The following is a 22,031-nucleotide window of genomic DNA, read 5'->3' as shown; positions in this document are numbered from 1 at the left end:
CTTTTCTATAAAGATTACATATTTCAAAATGTCAGGTAAATTGATGCACTTTAAATATTTTCTGTTTAGAGACTAAAACAATATTAATACAGTTATTATTTGTTATAAATTGATTTACTATTGCTATTTTTTCTGTTTTGTTTTCTTCACTTTTAATATGGATACAATGTTACTCAGAGGGGCTTCACAGTGGCAGAGGGGTTATTGCGTCTGCCTCACAATTCAAAGGTCCTGCAGTCCTGGGTTCAATCCCAGGCTTGGGATCTTTCTGTGTGGAGTTTGCATGTCCTCCCCGTGAATGCGTGGGTTCCCTCCGGGTACTCCGGCTTCCTCCCACTTCCAAAGACATGCACCTAGGGATAGGTTGATTGGAAACACTAAATTGGCCCTAGTGTGTGAATGTGAGTGTGAATGTTGTCTGTCTATCTGTGTTGGCCCTGCGATGAGGTGGCGACTTGTCCAGGGTGTACGCCGCCTTCCTCCCAATTGTAGCTGAGATAGGCGCCAGCGCCCCCCGCGACCCCAAAAGGGAATAAGCGGTAGAAAATGGATGGATGGATGGATGTTACGCAGAGGTATACTTCAAACACTTTTATACACAAATGATACTGTTTATAGTTGTGGCGGTGAGTGGGAGGGGAGCAAAATGTTTTCTTCGTTTTCGGGGTGCCTAAGAGAAAATAATTAAGAGGAACTGTATCAACTGAACGTTGCATCAGGACAGACAGACCACCTTGACCCATTCACCTGATCCCCCTCGTTGTACCCTCACCTCTGTCCAGCTCTGTTTGCTGCTGGACAAGATTTGACCTGATAAAAGATTGAATGGAATGAACTCTGCACTCGTTATGCTGATCTAAGAACATTTGACGAGTCTTCAGGGAGCCTCAAATCCACTCAGAGGGGCAGAAGGGTTGAGGGAAGAGCAGAATGCACTGAGGGGAAAATGCTAAACCAAATTCGTAATTGTGCTGAATTTCATCTCGCTCCTTTTAAAAGCCTCAGGTTTTGTGGCCGCGCGTGTAGTTGACATGCAGAGACTTAAGATTAAGAGTATAGATTCAGCTAAGTTTTCATGTGAACAGACAAGCTCCCTCGCTGGCTGCTGCAGGACATGCATGCTGCTGTTTTCACACAATATCACGCTGCCTTCAAAAGTATGCACTTGATAGCAATAATAATAATAATAATAATACTTTCACTCTATTACATTGTTCAGTGTATACATGTCAACCCTCCTGCTTTACCCGGGAAACTCACATAGTTTGCCCCTCTTTCCTGGTGCCCTCACATTCCTGTATTTTTAAGTTTTATGGAAATAAAACTATCCTGCAGTTGTTAAAAATAGTCTTCAAAATAAAAGCACACCAGTAAAACACAATATTTCCTTTGTAAATGTTCCATATTTGCAACACGGAACGACACAGGAGGTCCTTCATACCGACAGGCATCAGAGTGTATAATGCATATGTTCCTTCTTGACTGCACTTAAATGTACAATATATGTATAATATTTTTATAGTATTCATATATTATATATTAAATATGTTATATATTATTTATTATTATTATTGTTGTCTATTGTGAGCGAACTGTGGTGCTGAATTTTCCCCAGGGATCAATAAAGTACTTTCTATTCTTTTCTATTCTATGCTATTCTATTTGCAAAAATGTTTCAGTTGTTCAATCCAAAGAATGTTGTTCAAGTTGAGAACTAGGAGGTCATGCATCTCTGATCACAAATGACTAAAAAATACAATGAATGCATGAAAATTAAAATATTTTCATCTAATAGGAGAAAAAGAGATACAACACAAACATGATTATCTACTGTAGATCAGGGGTGAGTAACCGTGGCTCCAAAGCTCCTTGTTTTGGTACCTTTTGCTAAGATCTGTAAAAAAATATTTTAACACAGATATAAGGAAAGTGTGCTTGTTTTAAAGAGTTTTGTATTTTCCAACTCTATGTAATATAATGAATGTGACCATGCTGAGTTTTGAATGGTGATTTGAAGAGTGTGGGGAAAGTAAGGACAGGGAGGGGTAGGTAGTGTCATAGCCGTATAGAGAGAGTATGGCCAATTCAGTTTCAAAGTTGGTACCAAACATTGCGCCATGTCGTCACGTGAGGAGCTTTTGACCAATCAGAGAAAGTAAGTGTATAGATTATCTATACTAGCCTACTATCAAAGGCTAACGCAAATCTTCGTTGACAGAAATATTACTGTATATTTAAATTTTTGTTCTACACATTTTTGCAACATTGGACATCATTAGTAAAATGGAGGCTTCTCACAGGATGAGATAACTTCTGGAAATTACTGGCTCAGAATGGCCAAAGGTATAGATGTGTGTGTCCACGTTAAAGAAAACGGCAGACTGTCTTCTTCTAATGGATTTATTACCATCTTTGCGAGCTGGATTACATTTGCTTTGGTCTGGAACAACATGGCACACAAACAACACAGAAATGCAGCCAATATTACATACAGATAATGTGTCATGAGACAGATTAAATACACCGAGGACATAATAAAAGGAAATTAATTGAGTTCAAATATATCTACAAACGAGGCATATTGATGCAACATATACATACAGATAGCCTATTTAGCATGTCAGCACCGATTAGCTTGCAGTCGTGCATTGACCAAATATGCCTGATAAACACTCCAGCAAATCAAAAACATCGACAAAAATCACCTTTTGTGCATTCACGCGCAGTGTAAAAAGTTTGGTGGACAAAATGAGACAAAGAAGGAGTGGCATATAACACGTATTTCTGTGGCAGCATCAAAGAAAGTTGTACATGTAAACAATCTACGGTGAGTTCAAGGATCGCTGAAGTTAGTAGGACAAAACGGTGCTCTCCAAATACTCTAATCAGTGAAGCATGTTTAATATAAACAGTGGGATTTCTAACAACCAGGAAGGTTTGTATCATGTTTGTCCTCCTAGAGAAAATATATTAAAACAAAAAATATATTTTTTTCTTCATCTTTCTCCATTTTCACACATCTCTGAAAGAGGTACAGGGAGCCACTAGAGTTGCGCTAAATAGCCACATGTTGCTGACCCCCGTCCTGAATGATCGGTCAGAAGCACCTCACGTGACTACAGGGCACAACGTTTGGTACCAACTCTGAAACCAAGTTGGCCATATTTTCTCTATGCATGGCTCTGGGGAGTGTTTGTCTGTGTGGACACGAGGTATTAGTCAATTTCTTGGACCGCCGCGGGCAGCTGAGATATCTGCTTGGTATCTGCAAACAACAAAAACGCAATTACCAAAATTTGGGCGTTTTATTTTCTGAAAAGTCGTCATTTATTTCAAAGTAGGCCTACACATGTGTAACAGAACATCCGCAACACACCAGGCTTGACCACAAGTCCACTGATTCAGAGTCCAGCAGTGCTCTCCATCCAACCAACAGTAATGTGTTTTTGACCCACTGTTCAGTGCACATGTTCATGTGTGAGTGAGCTAAACCGATTACACATTTCTGTTTGTTGTGTTAAATTTTTTTAACATGTAAAATTAAAAAATAATAAAAACTTTCAAAGGTTGATACGCTCTGTTATGTTTTGATGCTCCGGACTATTTTTCCGACTCCTGGCAAAGTGCTTAGCACCTCAGCCTCACATTAGAAAATCCATGTTCCATCTTTGTGTAGTGATAGCATCTTTTGTTATAGTTCCTCTCACACATCAAAACATTCATGTGAGGCCAATTTGGGAATCTAAATTGTCCATGAGTGTGAATAACTGTTTGTATTTATGTGTTCTGTTATTGGCTGTCCACCAGTCCAGGGTGTACCCGAAATTAGCTGGGATTAGGGCCTAAAATTGCGATCTACAGTATATTGCATCCTCCTGTGATAACAGTATGCATCCCAACATATTATTTGGTATGTTTGGATGCAGAAACTGGGTGAGGCTGGGCCGCAAGAAAAGTTTTCTTTAAAAAAATCAAACATGCACTTTTTAATGAACTTACCTTCTATGAATGGCGTTGCTAGGGCGGAAAAGCCAACCCTCACGATTTTTCCGGGAGACTCCTGAATTTCAGTGCACCTCCCGACAATCTACCGGTGCGACCATTTTCCTGAATTTGTCCCAATTTTCACCCGGCCGACATTATTAAGGGCTGCCGTGACTGCACTGCCTTTAACGTCCTCTACAACAGTGGTCCCCTACCCCCAGGCCGCGGCTCGATTGTTACCGGACCGAAGAATCATTTTTTATTAATTAAATTTTTTTTTAATTTTTTGTATTTGTATTTTTTATTTTTTATTAAATCAACATAAAAACCACAAGATACACTTACAATTAGTGCACCAACCCAAAAAACTTCCCTTTTTCATGACAAAGAAAAAAAAAAAAATGTTTTGGGAGAACATCCTGCACCCTAACACAACTTAAACACAAGAGAACAAATACCCAGAACGCCTTGCAGCCCAAACTCTCCCGGGCTACAATATACACAACCTCAACCGACGCAAGTAGGGAGGGTGGGGGTGTGGGGGGTTGGTGGTAGCGTGGGTATTGTAGCCCGGAAGAGTCATGGCTGCAAGGGATTCTGGGTATTTGTTCTGGACAGTTTATGATGTATTACGGTGCGGATGTTCTCCTGAAATGTGTTTGTCATTCTTGTTTGGTGTGGGTTCACAGTCTGGCACATATTTGTAACAGTGTTAAAGTTTTTTTTACGGCCACCCGCAGTGTGACTTGTGTAGCTGTTGACCAAATATGTCTTGCAACATAACTCATGTGTACTGCTCAGCCAAATGTGATAACCAAATAGGCTTGCACACTGTCTGTACAGGATTCAGAGGCCGTTAACAACACTGCCATTGCGGCATCTGCTGAGTATTGTTGATTGGGTAAAAATCGTCAGGGATTACTAGAGAATGGATACCCTGATATTAAGAGGACTTCCGTGAAAATTGGGAACGTTGGGAAGTATGACGCTGTCAAGTTCCGTTCATATTAAACTCGCGGGCCGCCCATACATTAAATTGTCATATCAAAGTGTGGGCCGCAAAATAACGTCTCGCGGGCCGCATGTTTGAGACCCCTGCTTTAAATATTCTACACAGGATAGTGGTATAACAATATAAATTACATATTATATTGTTCACATATTCCCTTTTTTAACTGCAAAATTGATAATACTGTCAATAGTTCAACATTATAAAAAATAAAACACTTTTGGCTATTATTTCCTAAATTGTAAAGAATGAAAAAAAATAAAAACAATTTTGTGAAAAAAGAAAAACATTTATACAAATCTACTGTAGTATCGACTATTTACTGATACCATACTTGGTATTGTTACTTGTTATTTGTATCTAGCCGCCCTTCTCTGTTTACATTATACGTAGCTTAATGATTAGCTATGGTTTTCTTCTATCCTGCTACGGCATATATTTGTAGCTATTCCTTGTCCTCTAATCTTCCCGTGAAAATAATACTTGTAAGAAACACATCTTATTTGCCACTACGGAGAGGAAGATTAGTGATTTAGAAGCTACACTATGGAGGGACATTAGCCTCTCCCAATGACGCTACATTAAGACACCTTTGTTCGCTTGTTGCTGTGAAATTTGCGGAACACAGCTAGAATGTGTCATCAATATGCATTATCACGATATAATGGTGGTATTTCAAGCTTCGTGATTGGCCAACTTGATATCATTTATTTAGTCTTTATCGCGCAACTCCAGCTATATTCACAACCCTAATGAAGTATGTACATGTAGTATGGACAATGCCATCCATCCATTTTCTACCGCTTATTCCCTTTTGGGGTCGCGGGGGGCGCTGGCGCCTATCTCAGCTACAATTGGGCGGAAGGCGGGGTACACCCTGGACAAGTCTCCACGTCATCGCAGGGCCAACACAGATAGACAGACAACATTCACACTACATTCACACACTATAGGGCCAATTTAGTGTTGCCAATCAACCTATGGACAATGTTTATATACAAAACTCAAAACCAGCGACGTAGGCACATTGTGTACTTTGTAAATAAAAACAGAATACAATGATTTGCAAATCCTTTTCAACTTATATTCAATTTAATAGACTGCAAAGACAATATAATTAATGTTCAAACTGAGAAACTTATTTTGCAAATAATCATTAACTTAAGAATTTAAAGGCAGCGACACATTGCAAAAAAGTTGGCACAGGGGCATTTTTACCACTGTGTTACATGGCCTTTCCTTTTAACAACACTCAGTAAACGTTTGGGAACTGGGGAGATACATTTTCAGGCTTTTCAGGTGAAATTTTTTCCCATTCTTGCTTGATGTACCTCTTGAGTTGTTCAACAGTCCGGGGTCTCCGTTGTGTTATTTTAGGCTTCATAATGCACAACATGCCAACTTCACTGGTTTTGGGGTTTGTATGTAAGATGCAGGCAAGAGTTTGTAAACACGGCATCCAAAAGTGCTCGAAAATGTATGTGTAAAAATACTATACATACATACATAAAAATACCCATACACATGCACGTACACACACACACAACCAGTCTGTTAGTAAAAGCATTTATACCCCTTGGCACTGAAAACATATGATAGATGCAAAGAGTGCTTGCATAGCAAGCCAAAATATATACCGTGTGCGTGCGTGTGCATGTTGTTGGTATTTATATTATTATAAAGCATTTATATACTCTAAGCATTATGAATTGTAGTTTACAACAGCACGTCGATAGGCTGATAGACGTTTTTTCTATAGCAGTCTGATGGTGTCTTTGTGGATCCATATGTCTCTGCAGTCAAGTGTGTTTGTCGAGGAACGCTTCTCTTTATAAGCCTGTGTTTATGGCCTCTGAGAGGCTGCCACTTGCCAATAATTGATGTCTGGATTGCTCTGTAAGTATTTGGCAAGTCCACTGGGACTGACTTGGGCAGGGATTGCTGTGGAAAGGTCAGCGTGCTGCGGAATAGGACGCAGATTGCAGAAGGACGAGGGAAGCAAAGCGTATAAAGGAGGAAACAAAGGAAATATTATGAGGATATGAAGGATTAAACTGTAGAGCGGATAGTATTTCAGAGAGGTGAGCAATGAGGCGAGGAAAGGCCAAACAAGACATGTAGGAAATAATAAGGGAAAATAGGATTGAATGTGTGATTACTTTGCAAATCAAGTGGAAGGAAGGCAGTCATAAAAAAGGCAAAACAAGATTTGTTCACAGTGTCTGTCTGTCCTTCCTATATGTCTCAACAGTAATCCTCAGTCCTTTTGGGCTGAACGGGACGCTGACCGGCCAGTCCTTCAAGATGTCAGACTCCCCCACCAAGAAGCTGATTGAGGAGTGGAACCAGTTTTATCCCATCTGTCCCAGTGCCAAGCACGGTGTGTTGGAGGACAAGCTGGAGGACATGGATTGGGAAGACGATTATTTGGCCTCTGTAGAGGTCCTTGTTGGTGAGTTTTTTTTTACTTAGTTCTGCTTTGTAGTCCTTTTAACATTATGATATCAACATTTTTGGGATGTAGCAAGAACACTTTACATATTTAATGTATATTCGAAGAGTTATTTGGATTCAGCCATTGATTTCATCATCACTGTTTGCACCGTATCACACAATTGCTCCAGCCTTTGTTAAGTACTGAGAAGAGAAGGAGGCGACAACCAAGGCAGAACTGCGGCTTGCAGGGTTTATTTAAACCTTTGATGACTACGTGATTGATTGGCTGATTGAAACTGTTATTAGTAGATTGCACAGTATAGTACATATTCCGTACAATTAACCACTAAATGGTAACACCCGAATAAGTTTTTCAACTTGTTTAAGTCAGGGTCTACGTTAATCAATTAATGGTTAGCATGCACACGTGGCTTGTGTATTCTACTCTAAGTGAATGGGTGTAGACTATGTGTGGAATTAACTGTGTAAGTGTTACTAGGGGTTGTTGTCTGTGAGTGTTGGATGTATCCTTCATCGAATCAAAGGGGCAAGGTGAAAAGGCAGTCCGTAAACAGGAAAGGGCTCGAGGGTAGGACCGAGGCAGCGTAGTCCGTGTCCGAGCAGGGGCCGAGGATCGAGGAAGGCTGTCAGAGATCCGGAGGGATGTCGAGAGGCAAGACACGATCACGGATGACGGGTAAGACACTGCGGAAGACACAAGGGACATGAACAAGGGAGACACGGAGAGAGCACAGAGAAGGCAAGCAAAGCACAAGGAAAGGAATGCCAGACGTGATGCTTACTGGGAAGATGAGCGACGTTCTGGCAAAGGTTCCTCGAGTCAGCTGGTCTTTATGCCGCTCCCTCCCTTATGTGGCCCTTAACGCCCACAAATCCCAGGAACTCCACCGTTGAGGAGTGGAAGCTGCACTTCTTTGCCTTCACGAATAGGTGATTCTCCAGGAGACGTTGCAGGACACGCCAGACATGTTGCTGGTGGTTAGAGAGGTTATGGGAGAAGATCAGAAAATTGTCAAGGTATACTACCGCGAATTGGTCCAGCATGTCCCGGAGAATGTCGTCGACAAGTGTCTGAAATACTGCAGGTGCGTTGGTAAGTCTAAAGAGCATTACCCGGTACTCGGAATGCCCCATGTGGGTGTTGAAAGCCGTCTTCCGCTCGTCTCTCTCTCTGACCTGTACCAGGTGATAGGCGTTGCGGAGATCGAGTTTGGTGAAGACGGTCGCCGGTGCCAAGGGCTAAAAGGAAGAGTTGAGTAGTGGAAGAGGGTATTTGTTCTTGATGGTGATGTTGTTAAGGTGACGGTAATCAATGAAGGGCCCAAGTGTCCCGTCCTTCTTGGCCACAAAAGAAGGTGAAAGAAGTCCATTAGAGATACCAGCTCAGCTACCAAAGGGACACGAGGAGTTATCCAAATGGAGATTGAAATCACCAATATTTATTAGACTCTTCATATCGACAGTAGATGACACAAATTCATCTGGAAATAAATGAGTAGGACCAGGGTGTTGGTAGATTAAAACACAGTAAAAAGAGTTCCAACCTTCTCCTGTCCAAAGGCAAAACCCAGTAACTCAAATTTGGTCAAAACTGAGCTGATAATAATTTTGGAGTTACTAGGTGATATGCTTTACATTAGTGTATGCGATATTGTAATTTGTTACTTACTTATGGAAGCAGCTTACTTACGGAACAAATTACAATACCGCATACACTAATGTAAAGCATATCGCCTAGTAACTCCAAATTTGTTATCAGCTCAGTTTTGACCAAAATTGAGTTACTGCGTTTTGCCTTTGGACGGGAGCCTTACACTCTAAAGCTCGAAGGAGTTGTACGGGTTTGTGTCCATCAGTCTGCAGCAGAAAGAGTCAAAAGCGCCAAACAGCAAGCGTGTCCCGTGAGCCGAGAAGTCCCAAACACGGAGCAGTCCGGAGGGCTCAGCTTCCATCCATCCATCCATCCATTTTCTACTGCTTGTCCTGTTCGGGATCACGGGGGGTCGCTGGAACCTATCTTAGCTGCATTCAGGTGGAAGGCGGGATACAGTGGGGCAAAAAAGTATTTAGTCAGCCACCGATTGTGCAAGTTCTCCCACTTAAAATGATGACAGATATCTGTCATTTTCATCATAGGTACACTTCAACTGTGAGAGACAGAATGTGGAAAAAAAATTCAGGAATTCACATTGTAGGAATTTTAAACAATTCATTTGTAAATTATGGTGGAAAATAAGTATTTGGTCAACCATTCAAAGCTCTCACTGATGGAAGGAGGTTTTGGCTAAAAAATCTCACGATGCATGGCCCCATTCATTCTTTCCTTAACATGGATCAATCGTCCTGTCCCCCTAGCAGAAGAACAGCCCCAAAGCATGATGTTTCCACCCCCATGCTTCACAGTAGGTCTGGTGTTCTTGGGATGCAACTCAGTATTCTTCTTCCTCCAAACACAACAAATTGAGTTTATACCAAAAAGTTCTATTTTGGTTTCATCTGACCACGTGATATTCTCCCAATCCTCTGCTGTATCATCCATGTATCCATTTTGGTATAAACTCAACTTGTCGTGTTTGAAGGAAGAAGAATACTGAGTTGCATCTCAAGAACACCACACCTACTGTGAAGCATGGGGGTGGAAACATCATGCTTTGGGGCTGTTTTTCTGCTAAGGGGACAGGACGATTGATCCGTGTTAAGGAAAGAATGAATGGGGCCATGTATCGTGAGATTTTGAGCCTGGGAAGTGAGGGGAGCAGTGGGCAGCAGCGGTGCTACTTTATGCTTTAATGTTTGTGTTTTGCTTACTCGTCATAAACTGTCTACTTGAGATTTGTGTTAATATGTTTGTGTATAGGTGGTGTGCGGATGGTGTACCCAGCCTGCCTGGTGCTGGTGCCCCAGTCGGACATCCCTGTTGTGGCCCCTGTAGGGTCCTCCTCTCACTGTACTGCTGTCTACTCCAGTGGTCACCAAGTGTTTCCATCCCAGCGAGAACCTGCCATGTCGCTTGTTACACTTACCCCTCCCACGTCGCCTGAGGAGGTGCAAACAGGTAGTGATAAAAAGTATTTTTCATACTTCATGAGGTCAGCACTTATATTTAACTTGTATTATTTAATTGTTTGTTGAGCGTGTGGTCTTTGTCCTCCTAGTGGATTCTCACTCTGCCCAGAAGTGGACCAAGATGCCTTTGTCATCGGAATTGCTGTGTGCAAACAGAACAAGCCACCATGGAGGCGAGGTTCCACGCCGGCTTGCCAGTCAGGTTGTGGAGCGAGTGTGGCAAGAGTGCAATATCAACCATATCCAGAACAAGTAAGATCACCTCACACGTTTTTCAGTCCTACATAGCTACTGGTTGATAGGGGTGTAACGGTTCGTGTATTTGTATTGAACCGTTTCGGTACGGGGGTTCCGGTTCGGGTCAGAGGTGTACCGAAAGAGTTTCCACACAAACATATGAAGTAACTGCCTAAGCTAAAGTCCTAAAAAGCTGCTCCCCTCCGTTCTGCCTCTGTCTCCTACAGAGCACCCAGCATTGTCCCACCAACACAACCATCTGTTTGATTACATATATAGCGGTAACAGCCAATCAGCAGTGCATATTCAGAGCGCATGTCGTCAGCGCTTCAGGGTCGAGCAGATAGGTGTTTAGCAGGTGAGCAGCAGACTCTCCCCAAATTATAGTAAACACCTCCAAGTCAACATTCTAGATGACGTTCTAGAAACAAACTGCAGCTCAGTTCTAGAAACAAACTGCAATTCAGTTCTAGAAACAAACCGCAGTTCAGCTCGCTCGCAGTTCTGGCTTGAGGTGAAGGCTAATTAACTCTTAGCGTAACCTTAGCTCATTTTGCGGTGTGTGTGTGTTAGCTCGTGTGTGTGTGTGTGTGTGCGTGTGTGTGTGTGTGCTAGTGATATAATAATGTAACTGCATCATTAAGCCTACATGAACTCCATGGTGTTCAGGGATGAATAGTCTCTCCTATTGCTGTTGTACTATTTTTTTCAGCTATATTTACATTAATCATTAGTAATTTAGCAGCCTATTCCCTGCTATCACATGTTGATAAAAATATAACATTTACAATAAAAATCAACTACAGGCTTCCCAAATGCTGTAATAAATTAAGCATTATGAGTTGACTTGAAACTGTTTAATGTTGCACTTTTTGTTAGTAGAAGAAAAGTTTTGTCATTTTATTTAATCTGAGCAACAAGTTGAGGCAGTTTAATGTTGATTAACGTGGGTAGAATTATTATAGTGTTCCCAATGTTAAAAGGATAAAGCCATTGTTTACAAATTTTGTAAATAAATAACCAAAAAATTAATATTTTGTTTTTTTCTTACTGTACCGAAAATGAACCGAACCGTGACCTCTAAACCGAGGTACGTACTGAACTGAAATTTCTGTGTACCGTTACACCCTTACTGGTTGATGATCTATTTTTCTTTTTAGGCTTCTATTTTCATTCAATGATTACTGTTTAAGAACAAACTCTTGTTTCGTTATTTCTTGGTTCAGTTTTTAGTTGAAATCACAACCGATAAATGGATGTCATTAACATACAAATAAAATGCAAAGACAGACATTTTTCTTTGTCATAATGCAAGCTGCTTCTCTTCACTCACATGAAACTTTTAGTGTTCTGTATCATGCTTACATAGAAGAATATCAAGCATAGTAATAAACATAAAAAGGCGTATCTTGGTGTAGTGTATCGTTTACTATCAGTGAATCCGACACATTGGGAGCATGTAGGGCTGTGTTGCCTCCTGTGCAAGCACACAATGTCAGCAGTACTTAGCTGTTAGCTTGTCACATAAAATATTATTGCTCCAAGCGTTGTTATGAAGTAAGCGTTACACAATGCTCACACAAACTGTTGTGTGCTTTTGACTATTAGAATCAATAGTAAAGCAAATGAATAACATTTGACAAAACAGCTATTATTGTGACTGTTGTTAACTTCTTTCCCAGACGAAAGTACTCCGCTGTCACTAATGGAACCTGTGAGGATGAGCGGACGCAGCGAATGGAGACATGGGACTTTATCGAGCCTTCTGAGAGGTCATACTGCACTTGTTCTAGGTGAGGTGGAGGGAGCACCCGCTGCTCGTTGAGAAGAGCAATACATTCTTTCATGTTAGTGTCCAAAAGTCCAAAGATTTGTCACTCTCCTAACTCTAATCCTCCTGGTACGTCTATGAGATGTGTTGAAAAGTTACGACATACATCAATTATACATAATGTACATTCACAGTCCCATTATCCATCAAGGCACTTTATTTTCATAGTCATGACATGACATTTAGTACCCGATGTCCCAGATTTAACCAAATGAATACCACAAGAACGATAGTATTTACATAATAATTAAGAATAAAATGATATAATTAGAGTAGGTACAAATGCTTGTGTCCAGACAAAGTTTTTTGTGTAAGAGAGGTTTTTTACCTGCTGACACTTCAGTTTTCGTCAGAGCTGTTGTAGCTTCCTGATGTGACGTGTCTAAAAACAACTGAGCAGGTCAGGAAAATTTGACCTCGCGTCGCCGATGATGGACAACATCCAAGGTGTGTGAAAGCATGTCATCACTGTTCATGGCGTTGGCCCTCGCTTCCTGAATTCCATTGTCTCCTTGATCCATCTCTTGTATTTATTTGTTACTGATGATACGACTTTTCCGGAGTCTTAGTTTATGAGGAGATTGTTCCTCCTGCATTGGCCTGTTATAGCTATTATTTTTATTGTCTTGTTCTAACTGTCTTTATGTTTTGGTAAACTTTGCAATTGTCCCCTCCTCGCATTTGTATTTGTGTTCTTTTTTTCGGTTGCCAAAATTTGCCCGGCCTCTCCAATATATGTTGTATTGAATGCTCTGCATTGGATTTCGTAGATGACATCACATTTCTTATCCTGTGTTATTGTATCTCTAGGGTGTATAAGTTGTTGTCGTAGTTTTCTGTATGGTCTTACTGCTGTGTTTATCAGATTTGTTTTCCATTATGCGTTGTAGGGGTTCTGTTAGATCTTTGATGTATGTATCATATCTTTATGTTTGTTTTGCCTTTCCATATTTTTTCTATCTTACTTGCCCATCCATCCATTTTCTGCCACTTATTCCCTTTGGGCTCGCGGGGGGCGCTAGTGCCTATCTCAGCTACAATCGGGCGGAAGGCGGTGTACACCCTTGGACAAGTCGCCACCTCATCACATGGCCTGTATCTTACTTGTTGTTTTCCTTTTTCTATGGCACATCTTGGATATTGGCAGCATGTAAGAGCATTTTGGACGTTTTTCTTTCTCCTGTCTATCTTTTTCATTTGTTATGATGCTAGCGGCTGTAATGGGTTCTGATTACCGAGCGTTTGTGTACAGTGGGATGTTCTGATGTCCAGAGAAGGTAGTGGTCCGTATATGTGTTTTCTATATACTGTGGTTTGAATGTTGCCATCGTCTTTATGATGTAAGTTTATTTCCAGAAATGTTATTGTCCTGTTTGTTTCTTCTTCATGTATGAATTGTGCTTTTTATTGTGTTCAAGTCCAGTCTTTGTTACTCCTAATATGTCCTTCTACATAACACTTCGAAAGAATGTATTGTATTGCGGGGGTGCAGTTTAAATGGCCTTTTTGTTCAAGTCTTCCATGAAAAAATTGCTCATGACTGTGGATAGTGGGTCTTCCGCAGCGAAACCTTCCGTCTGTCTATAATTCATAATTATTATAAATATGTTGATTTGGAGACAAAATGTAATAAAGTGGCGATGTCATATAATGTCATGTTTATTCGGGGCTTAAGGGTTCTGTCTTATTTAAGTCCTTTGGTGACTATGTTTGAGGGTTACATCTACGGGAGCTTTTGTGAATAATGAGATGACTTAATGAGATATGAATGTTTTATCATTTTTAAGAGTTATGTTTTTTAGTTTCTGTGCCAGCTGTTGAGAGTTCTTGCAGTAGTGTTTTGTGTTACCGAGGAGGGGAGCTGATTCCTTTTACCAATGCTTTTGATAAGTTACAGCAGTGGTTCTCAAATGAGGGTACGCGTACTCCTGAGGGTACTTGAAGGTATGCCAAGGGGTACGTGAGATTTTAAAAAAAAATATTCTAAAAATAGCAACAATTCAAGAACCCTTTATAGATATATTTATTAAATAATAATTCAACACACTATGAATGTAAATTTATAAACTGTAATAAGAAATACAACAATGTAATATTCCATGTTGACAGCAAACATTTTTTGTGGACATGGTCCATAGATTTTGATGTTTAAGATTTTTTTTTTTCCGTAAAGAAATGTTTAGAATTAAGTTCATGAATCCAGATGATCTCTATTACTATCCCCAAAGAGGGCACTTTAAGTTGATGATTACTTCTATGTGTGGAATGTTTTATTTATAATTGAATCACTTGTTTTTCCAAATAGTTCAAGAAAGACCACTACAAATGAGCAATATTTTGCACTTTTATACAATTTAATAAATCAGAAACTGATGACATAGTGCTGTATTTTACTTCTTTAGCTCATTTTTCAACAAAAATGCTTTGCTCTGATTAGGGGGTACTTGAATTAAAAAATTGTTCACATGGGGTACATCACTGAAAAAAGGTTGAGAACCACTGAGTTACAGTATAGGAGGGGAATCCCATGCTTTCAACTATTGGTCATAATGGTTTGTTTTTCCATATATACAGAACGTAACATTAACCGTGTATATTAAATGGTTGTCATTTTCTCATGTTATTTTGTTGAATTTTATTGGAAGCTTAAGTAATGTATTCAAAGTCCTTTTCTCTCGTTTACAAAAAACTTTGAACACAAGACATTTTTACCTATCTATTTGAGAAGACAAGATGAAAGCAATCGATTTACAAAAAAATCACATAGGTTAATGAGAAACATTATTAGATAATACACTAATTTTCTATGTCAGCAATAACACAAATGTAAGGTGTAGATGTTTTGTTCAGCTACCTTAGCATATGTTGACATAATTTGCTGTAATTATTAAGGTTTGTAAGTTCCACAAATCATCACGTAAGAACCCTGCTTGTGGTTTGACACTTCTTGGCCTTTTGGTTTGTCCAGCCAGTGCTTCCACGTTTCATCAAATCCTCATGTCGATCTTTTCTCCTCCAGACACAAATCAGTGAAGCAGCGAATAGGCGGGAATGCGGGCCAAGCTCCGTCAGCAGGCCAGGCCTCACAGACTCCGACCAAGCACAAAGCTGCAGGAGAGAAGCCAGACAAGAGTGACAAGCAGCAGAAAAGACCCCAGACTCCTTTCCATCATCGAAGTCTGACCAATGATGATACCTCCATGGATTCGGAAGCAACAGCCGACCAAAGACTTAGATTGAACACTCAAGATGGAGGACGGTTTTCTAGCATTTGTTCAGCAGATCTGATGACCATCCAAAAGAACTCTCAACTCAGTAACGGGGTGGTGATCCCTGGTCCATTAGACCCAGCCAACTCCCCCCAACCCCCACCTCTTAGCCCACACCCATGCCAGCGTAGTGAGGAGTCCAGGGAGGGTATGAAGAACCCGTCCACCCCCAACAATCAACACTTTTACCAGCCTTCCCTGGAGTCGTGCCTGGGTAGGCGAAAGGGTTGTGACGAGGAGCCAGTAGGTCCAGGAGATCTGACTCAGCACTTCTCCTCACACCTTCACCCTTCAGCCTCTGTTTATTCAGAGCTTAATGAGCCCACTCTGTACACGAGTGCAGCGATCCAACTAGAAGATGACCACAATCACTCGCCATGGAGTTTATACAACTTACCTCGCAGGAAAGAGCGAGAGATGCCCACACTACTGCTTCCAGGACACAAGTTTCGCGATGAGGGGTTAGCATCCCAGGACAACCTGGTGTCTGTGACCGAGTGAGTACCACCTACCTGTACAACCCTCTCACCCTTTCACATGTTGTACGCGTCTTTGATCTCTGTAGGACTGTGTATTAGCAGCATAGAATAGAATATGTGGAAAACCTTCAAGACAAAAATCTGAAAAATTAGAATCAGCTTTATTTGCAAAGTAGGATTAATCCACGAGGAATTTGAAGTCGTAGACGGTGCTCTCTCTGTTCAGTGCAAGTAACAAAAGAACAATGCAACAACTATGAGAAAACTCAGAACTGTGGCAGCCATTCCCTGTGCCAGTTTGGTATGAAAACATTAAAGAATGCAAAAGGACATACAAAACAAAGATCAAATGTAAATAGCAAACAATCGCACGGCAATTTAAATAAAGTGCCAGGGTGTACCCTGCCTTCCGCCCGATTGTAGCTGAGATAGGCGCCAGCGCCCCCCGCGACCCCGAAAGTGAATAAGCGGTAGAAAATGGATGGATGGATGGAGTTTTAGGCCGACCGCCTTTTTTTTTATTGATGGCTACATGACACCTCAATGAGCGTGTGGCACACTCACTAGCTTTTAGACACTGCACTAACCCTGTGTTGGTTTTTAATAATGGATAAAAGCCACAGTTGGATAAAAAAACAAATACTACATTTAATCCTGCCAATAAAATTATTGGTTGGCAAATACAATTGTTTCATTTTTGTTTTGAATAAATAACTGGGTAGAAAGGGATAGGAAACATGCAACTTTGGTTAATGATAAATAGCATTATGACCTTATTTGGTGATATAAGATGAAAATGATTTCACACTTCAGGGATTTTTCCCTTGTCTTAGTTCCATTTAGATCGATGACAAATATTGATGTTAAAAACAACATGCTCTGACTTTTTCAATTAAAGGTATCGTTTAGAAGTTGAAAAAAAGTTTCCAAACAAAAAGTGTTTTTTTTTCACAGTCAAACATCACAGCAGTGGAATCGGTCACATTTTTTTGTCGGCCCACCTCAACCGACGCATTGCTTTGGAGGGGGGGGATGGCAGTGGGGGTGTATAATGTAGCCTGGAAGAGTTAGGTATGCATGGGACTCTGGGTATTTGTTCTGTTGTGTTTATGTTGTGTTACAGTGCGGATGTTCTCCCGCAATGTGTTTGTCATTCTTGTTTGGTGTGGGTTCACAGTGTGGCGCATATTAGTAAGTGTGTTAAAGTTGTTTATATTACAACCCTCAGTGTAACCTGTATGGCTGAACAACTATGCCTTGCAGTCGCTTGCACGTTGAGTCAGCAGCCGCGCATTAGATGTGGCGGGCTGGCACTCAGATAGCATACTACGAAAGCGGATGCGACGGCATGGTCGAGAGGACGTTTAAGGCATTGCCATCACGGCACTCCCTCAATATTGTAGTCCGGGTGAAAATCTGAGAATGTTATCTTGAGGAGATTTCTGGGAGAGGCACTGAAATCCGGAAAACCTCCCGGAAAAATGGGGGGGGTCGGCAAGTATGCAAATGAGCCACATCAGAGTGATCCAAGAGCCGCATGCAGCTTCGGAGCCGCGGTTTGCCTACCCTTGATCTACAGAGATACAAAGAATTGCTATTGCAACATCCAGTAGACACATGTAGAAGAGCTGTTTCTTTCAGTCAAAAATTTCAGGTTAATTTGTATACTTAGCAAACTCATCCTGCGGGCCGGATAAAACCTGTTCCCACGGGCAATATGTTTGACACCCCTGGCTTGGAGGTTCAAATATTCTCATACATCCTCACAGAGAAACTGGGTGGGGAAAGCGTCTTTTTGTGTCGTTTTGGCCATTTTAGTCCCAAAATGTTTTTCAAAGTGTACCAACTTGACAGAATACCTTCTCAATACCTACCTCAATTGTGCCAGCAACTTGAGGGTTCAAGGTTAGATCCTCGCTACCGCCATCCTAATCATTGCCGTTGTGTCCTTAGACAAGACACTTTACCCACCTGCTCCCAGTGCCACCCAGACTGGTTTAAATGTAACTACAGCTCCAGATTTGAGAAACTGATCAGGCGGACCGGTTCTACAATCGGAATGAAACCGGACTCACTGGTGACAGTGGCAGAGAAGAGGACTGTTGACAAACTAGTGATCATCCTGGATGATGCCAGTCACCCTCTGCTTAGCGTTATCAGTAGCCAGAGGAGCCTGTTCAGTGCAAGATTGCTTCATCCCAAGTGCAGGACTAATAAAATCAAAACTCCTTTGTCCCACACACCATTAGACTGTACAACTCCTCTCTGGGGTGATTTAATCCCCAATTCCAACCCTTGATGCTGATTGCCAAGCAGGGAGGCAATGGGTCCCATTTTTATAGTCTTTGGTATGATTCGGCCGGGGTTTGAACTCACAACCTACCGATCTCAGGGCGGACACTCTAACCACTTGGCCACTGAGTAGGTCATCGTATTTTTTAGAAAGGACATCAATGGTGGCAGCCAGCTTGTTGACGCTAGTGCGGAGTTCAGTTAGCACTTTAGCGTTATCGTTAGCAGCGAGCTCCAGGCTAGCGATGGCTTAGCCGTGGGACGAGAGAATGCTCTCGAATGGCTCCATAACAGCCGCTATCTCTCCTTTGACACCGGATTTAAAATTGTCGAGGAAGTCGGCTCGCATTTCGCCCATCTTCTGACTTATCCACTTACAAAGGGCCGAGTTGATGACCGACTGCTCCATGGCATCTGGATCCAGTGACGCACCAGGCCTGGAGTGGCCTGCTAGTTGGATTTCCCTCGGCCAGACATCGCGGAATTCGCAGGTGCAATCCACAAAAAAGAAGCTACACACGAAAGGTCAGTAAAAAGTAGTGATGGGACCAAATGTGTTGAGTCTTCGAGGCATGTGTCGAGTAATGGAGTGAGCGTTTCCGCGAAGCGTGTATCAAGGCTTGCTTCCTTTATGTAGGAGCCTGAAATGACGACGTGTGAAGCGCCGTTGCCAAGTTATACCACTTGACCGCTTTGGGATGCGGTTCAGCCTCACTGCCCGCTTGTACCACATGACCGTTTCAGGAAGCAGTTCAGATTTTACGGGAGATTTGACAACTCATACACCGCCCAAGCTCTATTGAAAATGTGGCTTTTGAGACTTATGGTCAATACGGAATCTGGATAGAGAATGAAAATAGTTTTTAAAATGCCACTAGAATTAAAAAAAGACAACTAACTCAATCCAAACGACCAACTTAATGTCCATATAATGCGGGGGTAGGGAAACTATGGCTCTAGAGCCAGATGTGGTTCATTTGATGACTGCATCTGGCTCTCAGATAAAACTTAACTGACATTGCTTAACACAATAAGTAATGTATAATACCACTTGTAATCGGGATGTTAAAAATAACGTTCAAAATATAAAACATTGTCATGCATTTTAATCCATCCATCTGTTTTCTACCGGACCTGTCCAAGAAATAACAATGTTATTAAAAATAATTAGTGACTTATTATACTCTAAAAATGTTGGTCTTACTTAAAAAGTGCAAGCATTTAGTTATATTCAGTGTTAAAAAATATAATATGGCTCTCATGCTATCATGACTCAACGGTAGCTGCTTTTTACCAGGCTGTGGATTGTCCCACAAGAAACAAGAGGACAATTGACCTACTGTATGCTAATGTCAGGGATGCATACAAGGTCACACTCTTCCCCCCACTAGGGAAGTCTGACTACAATCTTGTTAATTTGCAGCCAAAACACACCCCCTTGGTCCAAAGACAGCCTGTTAACACTTGCTCTGTGAGGAGGTGGTCCCCTGAGATGGAAGATGCCCTCAGGAACTGCTACAACACCACAGACTTGGACATGCTGCTTCCACAGGGTGAGGAAATTGATGGGCTGACTCACTGTCTCACAGATTACCTCAACTTCTGCGTGGAGGTGGTCTGCCCTGCTAAGACTGTTCGATGCTACCCTAATAACAAACCCTGGGTAACACAAGAGGTTAAAGCTGTCCTCAACAAGAAGAAAGCTGACTTCAGGAGTGGAGACAGGGAGGCAATGAGAGCAGCACAGCGGGAGGTGAAACGACGCGTGAGGGAGGCTAAGGACAACTACAGGAAGAAGCTGGAGCAAAAGCTGCAGCAGAACAACATGAGGGAGGTCTGGGAAAGTGTGAAAACCATCACAGGCCAAAAGGCAAAGACCAGAGCTGTTGGGGGGACAATAGAGAGGGCCAATGAGATGAACAACTTCTTCAACCGGTTCAACCAGCCCGTGTCCTCTCCACCCCCCACTCCCCATCACAGCCACCCCCTCTTCTGCTCCCCTCAACGCACCTCCCCCCCAGCCATGGCAGCACCCCCCTCCACCACCTCTATGCAGACATTAGTCATCTCTGCAGACCAGGTCAGAGGTCAACTGAGGAAGCTACAGCCAAGGAAAGCAGCAGGCTCAGACAAGGTGTGCCCCCAACTCCTGAAGACCTGTGCTGCAGAACTGGGTGAACCACACCAGCGGATCTTCAACCTCAGCCTGCAGCTGGGGAGAGTGCCCACGCCCTGGAAGACGTCGTGCATCGTTGCAGTTCCCCAAAAGAACTGCCCCAGTGAGCTGAACGACTACAGACCAGTGGCGCTCACCTCTCATATAATGAAGACAATGAAGCGGCTCTTTCTCAGCCTCCTCAGACCACAGGTGCAACATGCCCAGGACAGCCTGCAGTTTGCGTACCAGGCAGGCGTTGGTGTGGAGGATGCTATCCTTTATCCTTTACCCTAAAGAGGGTGCTTGAAGAACAATGTGGAGGTATTTGGGCTACAAAACTAACGTTAAAGGTGATGCTTTAAAACACGCCTCGCCAAGGCGATTAGTATTAACACCTTTGCTTCAAACTTAGGTAAACATTTCAATAATAAGCATTCAGATCTGCACAAGGAGATATAAAGAGTGACAGGTAATAATGTAGTAGTTAGACCTTTCCTGTTCCTAGTCAAGGAGCACAGGGCAGGCCTTCCCTCCAGGGCCGATGTTTTCGTCAGGGGTAACATCCTTCACATTGGGTCTGCTAAGCTCCGCTTTTGTGTTGGACTGACGAGGCCACCGAGTCTGGCAATCGTTTGAATATTAGTTTTGCAGGACACAACCGGGCCCTGTTCATCACTCTACTGTGCAGTGCACGCGCTCCCTCTCTCTCTCTCTTTACTCACCCACTAACTCACTGACGTCACTCAGCCAACACGTTGATATTCTCACAAACACACATACTACTCTCATAACTAAACCAGCTTTTCTGTTGTGGACATGTAGATACGTAGACAGGTACACAGCTGCTTGGTTTGATGCCAAATATTAGCGGAGTTAAAACCGCCCGATCAGCGTCAACTAATGCAAGTGAAATGACTGAATTTTGTAACAAATTCCTACAATTTGTCTTTTTTGTCAGCTGTTAGCCTACACAGTATTACCTCAGTCAAACATGGTGAAAATGTCTGTCACATGATACTGCAATAGTATAAACAGTAGGGATGCAATACTCTGTATAATCCTGGTAATCCGCTGTAATGAAAAAAAAAAACGTGATATAAATTGAGATCGGATAATAAGAAAAAATTAATCGCAATCATTGTTTTTGCAATATTGCCTAGCCCTACAATAACATTAATGTAAGATAATTTTGTAGCAGCTTTTTAATACCAAACTCAAAATAACTCCAACAAAAGGTGCATTTCTAATA

At 41.9% G+C, this 22,031-nt stretch overlaps 1 protein-coding gene across 1 annotated transcript in view; it reads left to right on the top strand.

The window, feature by feature from the left end:
- Positions 1–22,031, top strand: part of med13a (mediator complex subunit 13a) — a 207,813-nt gene that overhangs the window by 136,145 nt on the left and 49,637 nt on the right. The window contains exons 5-9 of the mRNA XM_061898202.1: positions 7,245–7,445; positions 10,308–10,505; positions 10,606–10,768; positions 12,436–12,546; positions 15,604–16,350. Coding sequence (XP_061754186.1) covers positions 7,245–7,445; positions 10,308–10,505; positions 10,606–10,768; positions 12,436–12,546; positions 15,604–16,350 — 1,420 coding nt within the window. The remainder of the gene's footprint in view (positions 1–7,244; positions 7,446–10,307; positions 10,506–10,605; positions 10,769–12,435; positions 12,547–15,603; positions 16,351–22,031) is intronic.

Source organism: Nerophis ophidion, linkage group LG04 (assembly GCF_033978795.1).
Source record: "Nerophis ophidion isolate RoL-2023_Sa linkage group LG04, RoL_Noph_v1.0, whole genome shotgun sequence".
In the NCBI taxonomy this organism is placed as follows: domain Eukaryota; kingdom Metazoa; phylum Chordata; class Actinopteri; order Syngnathiformes; family Syngnathidae; genus Nerophis; species Nerophis ophidion.
This window is presented reverse-complemented; position numbering and strand designations above follow the sequence as displayed.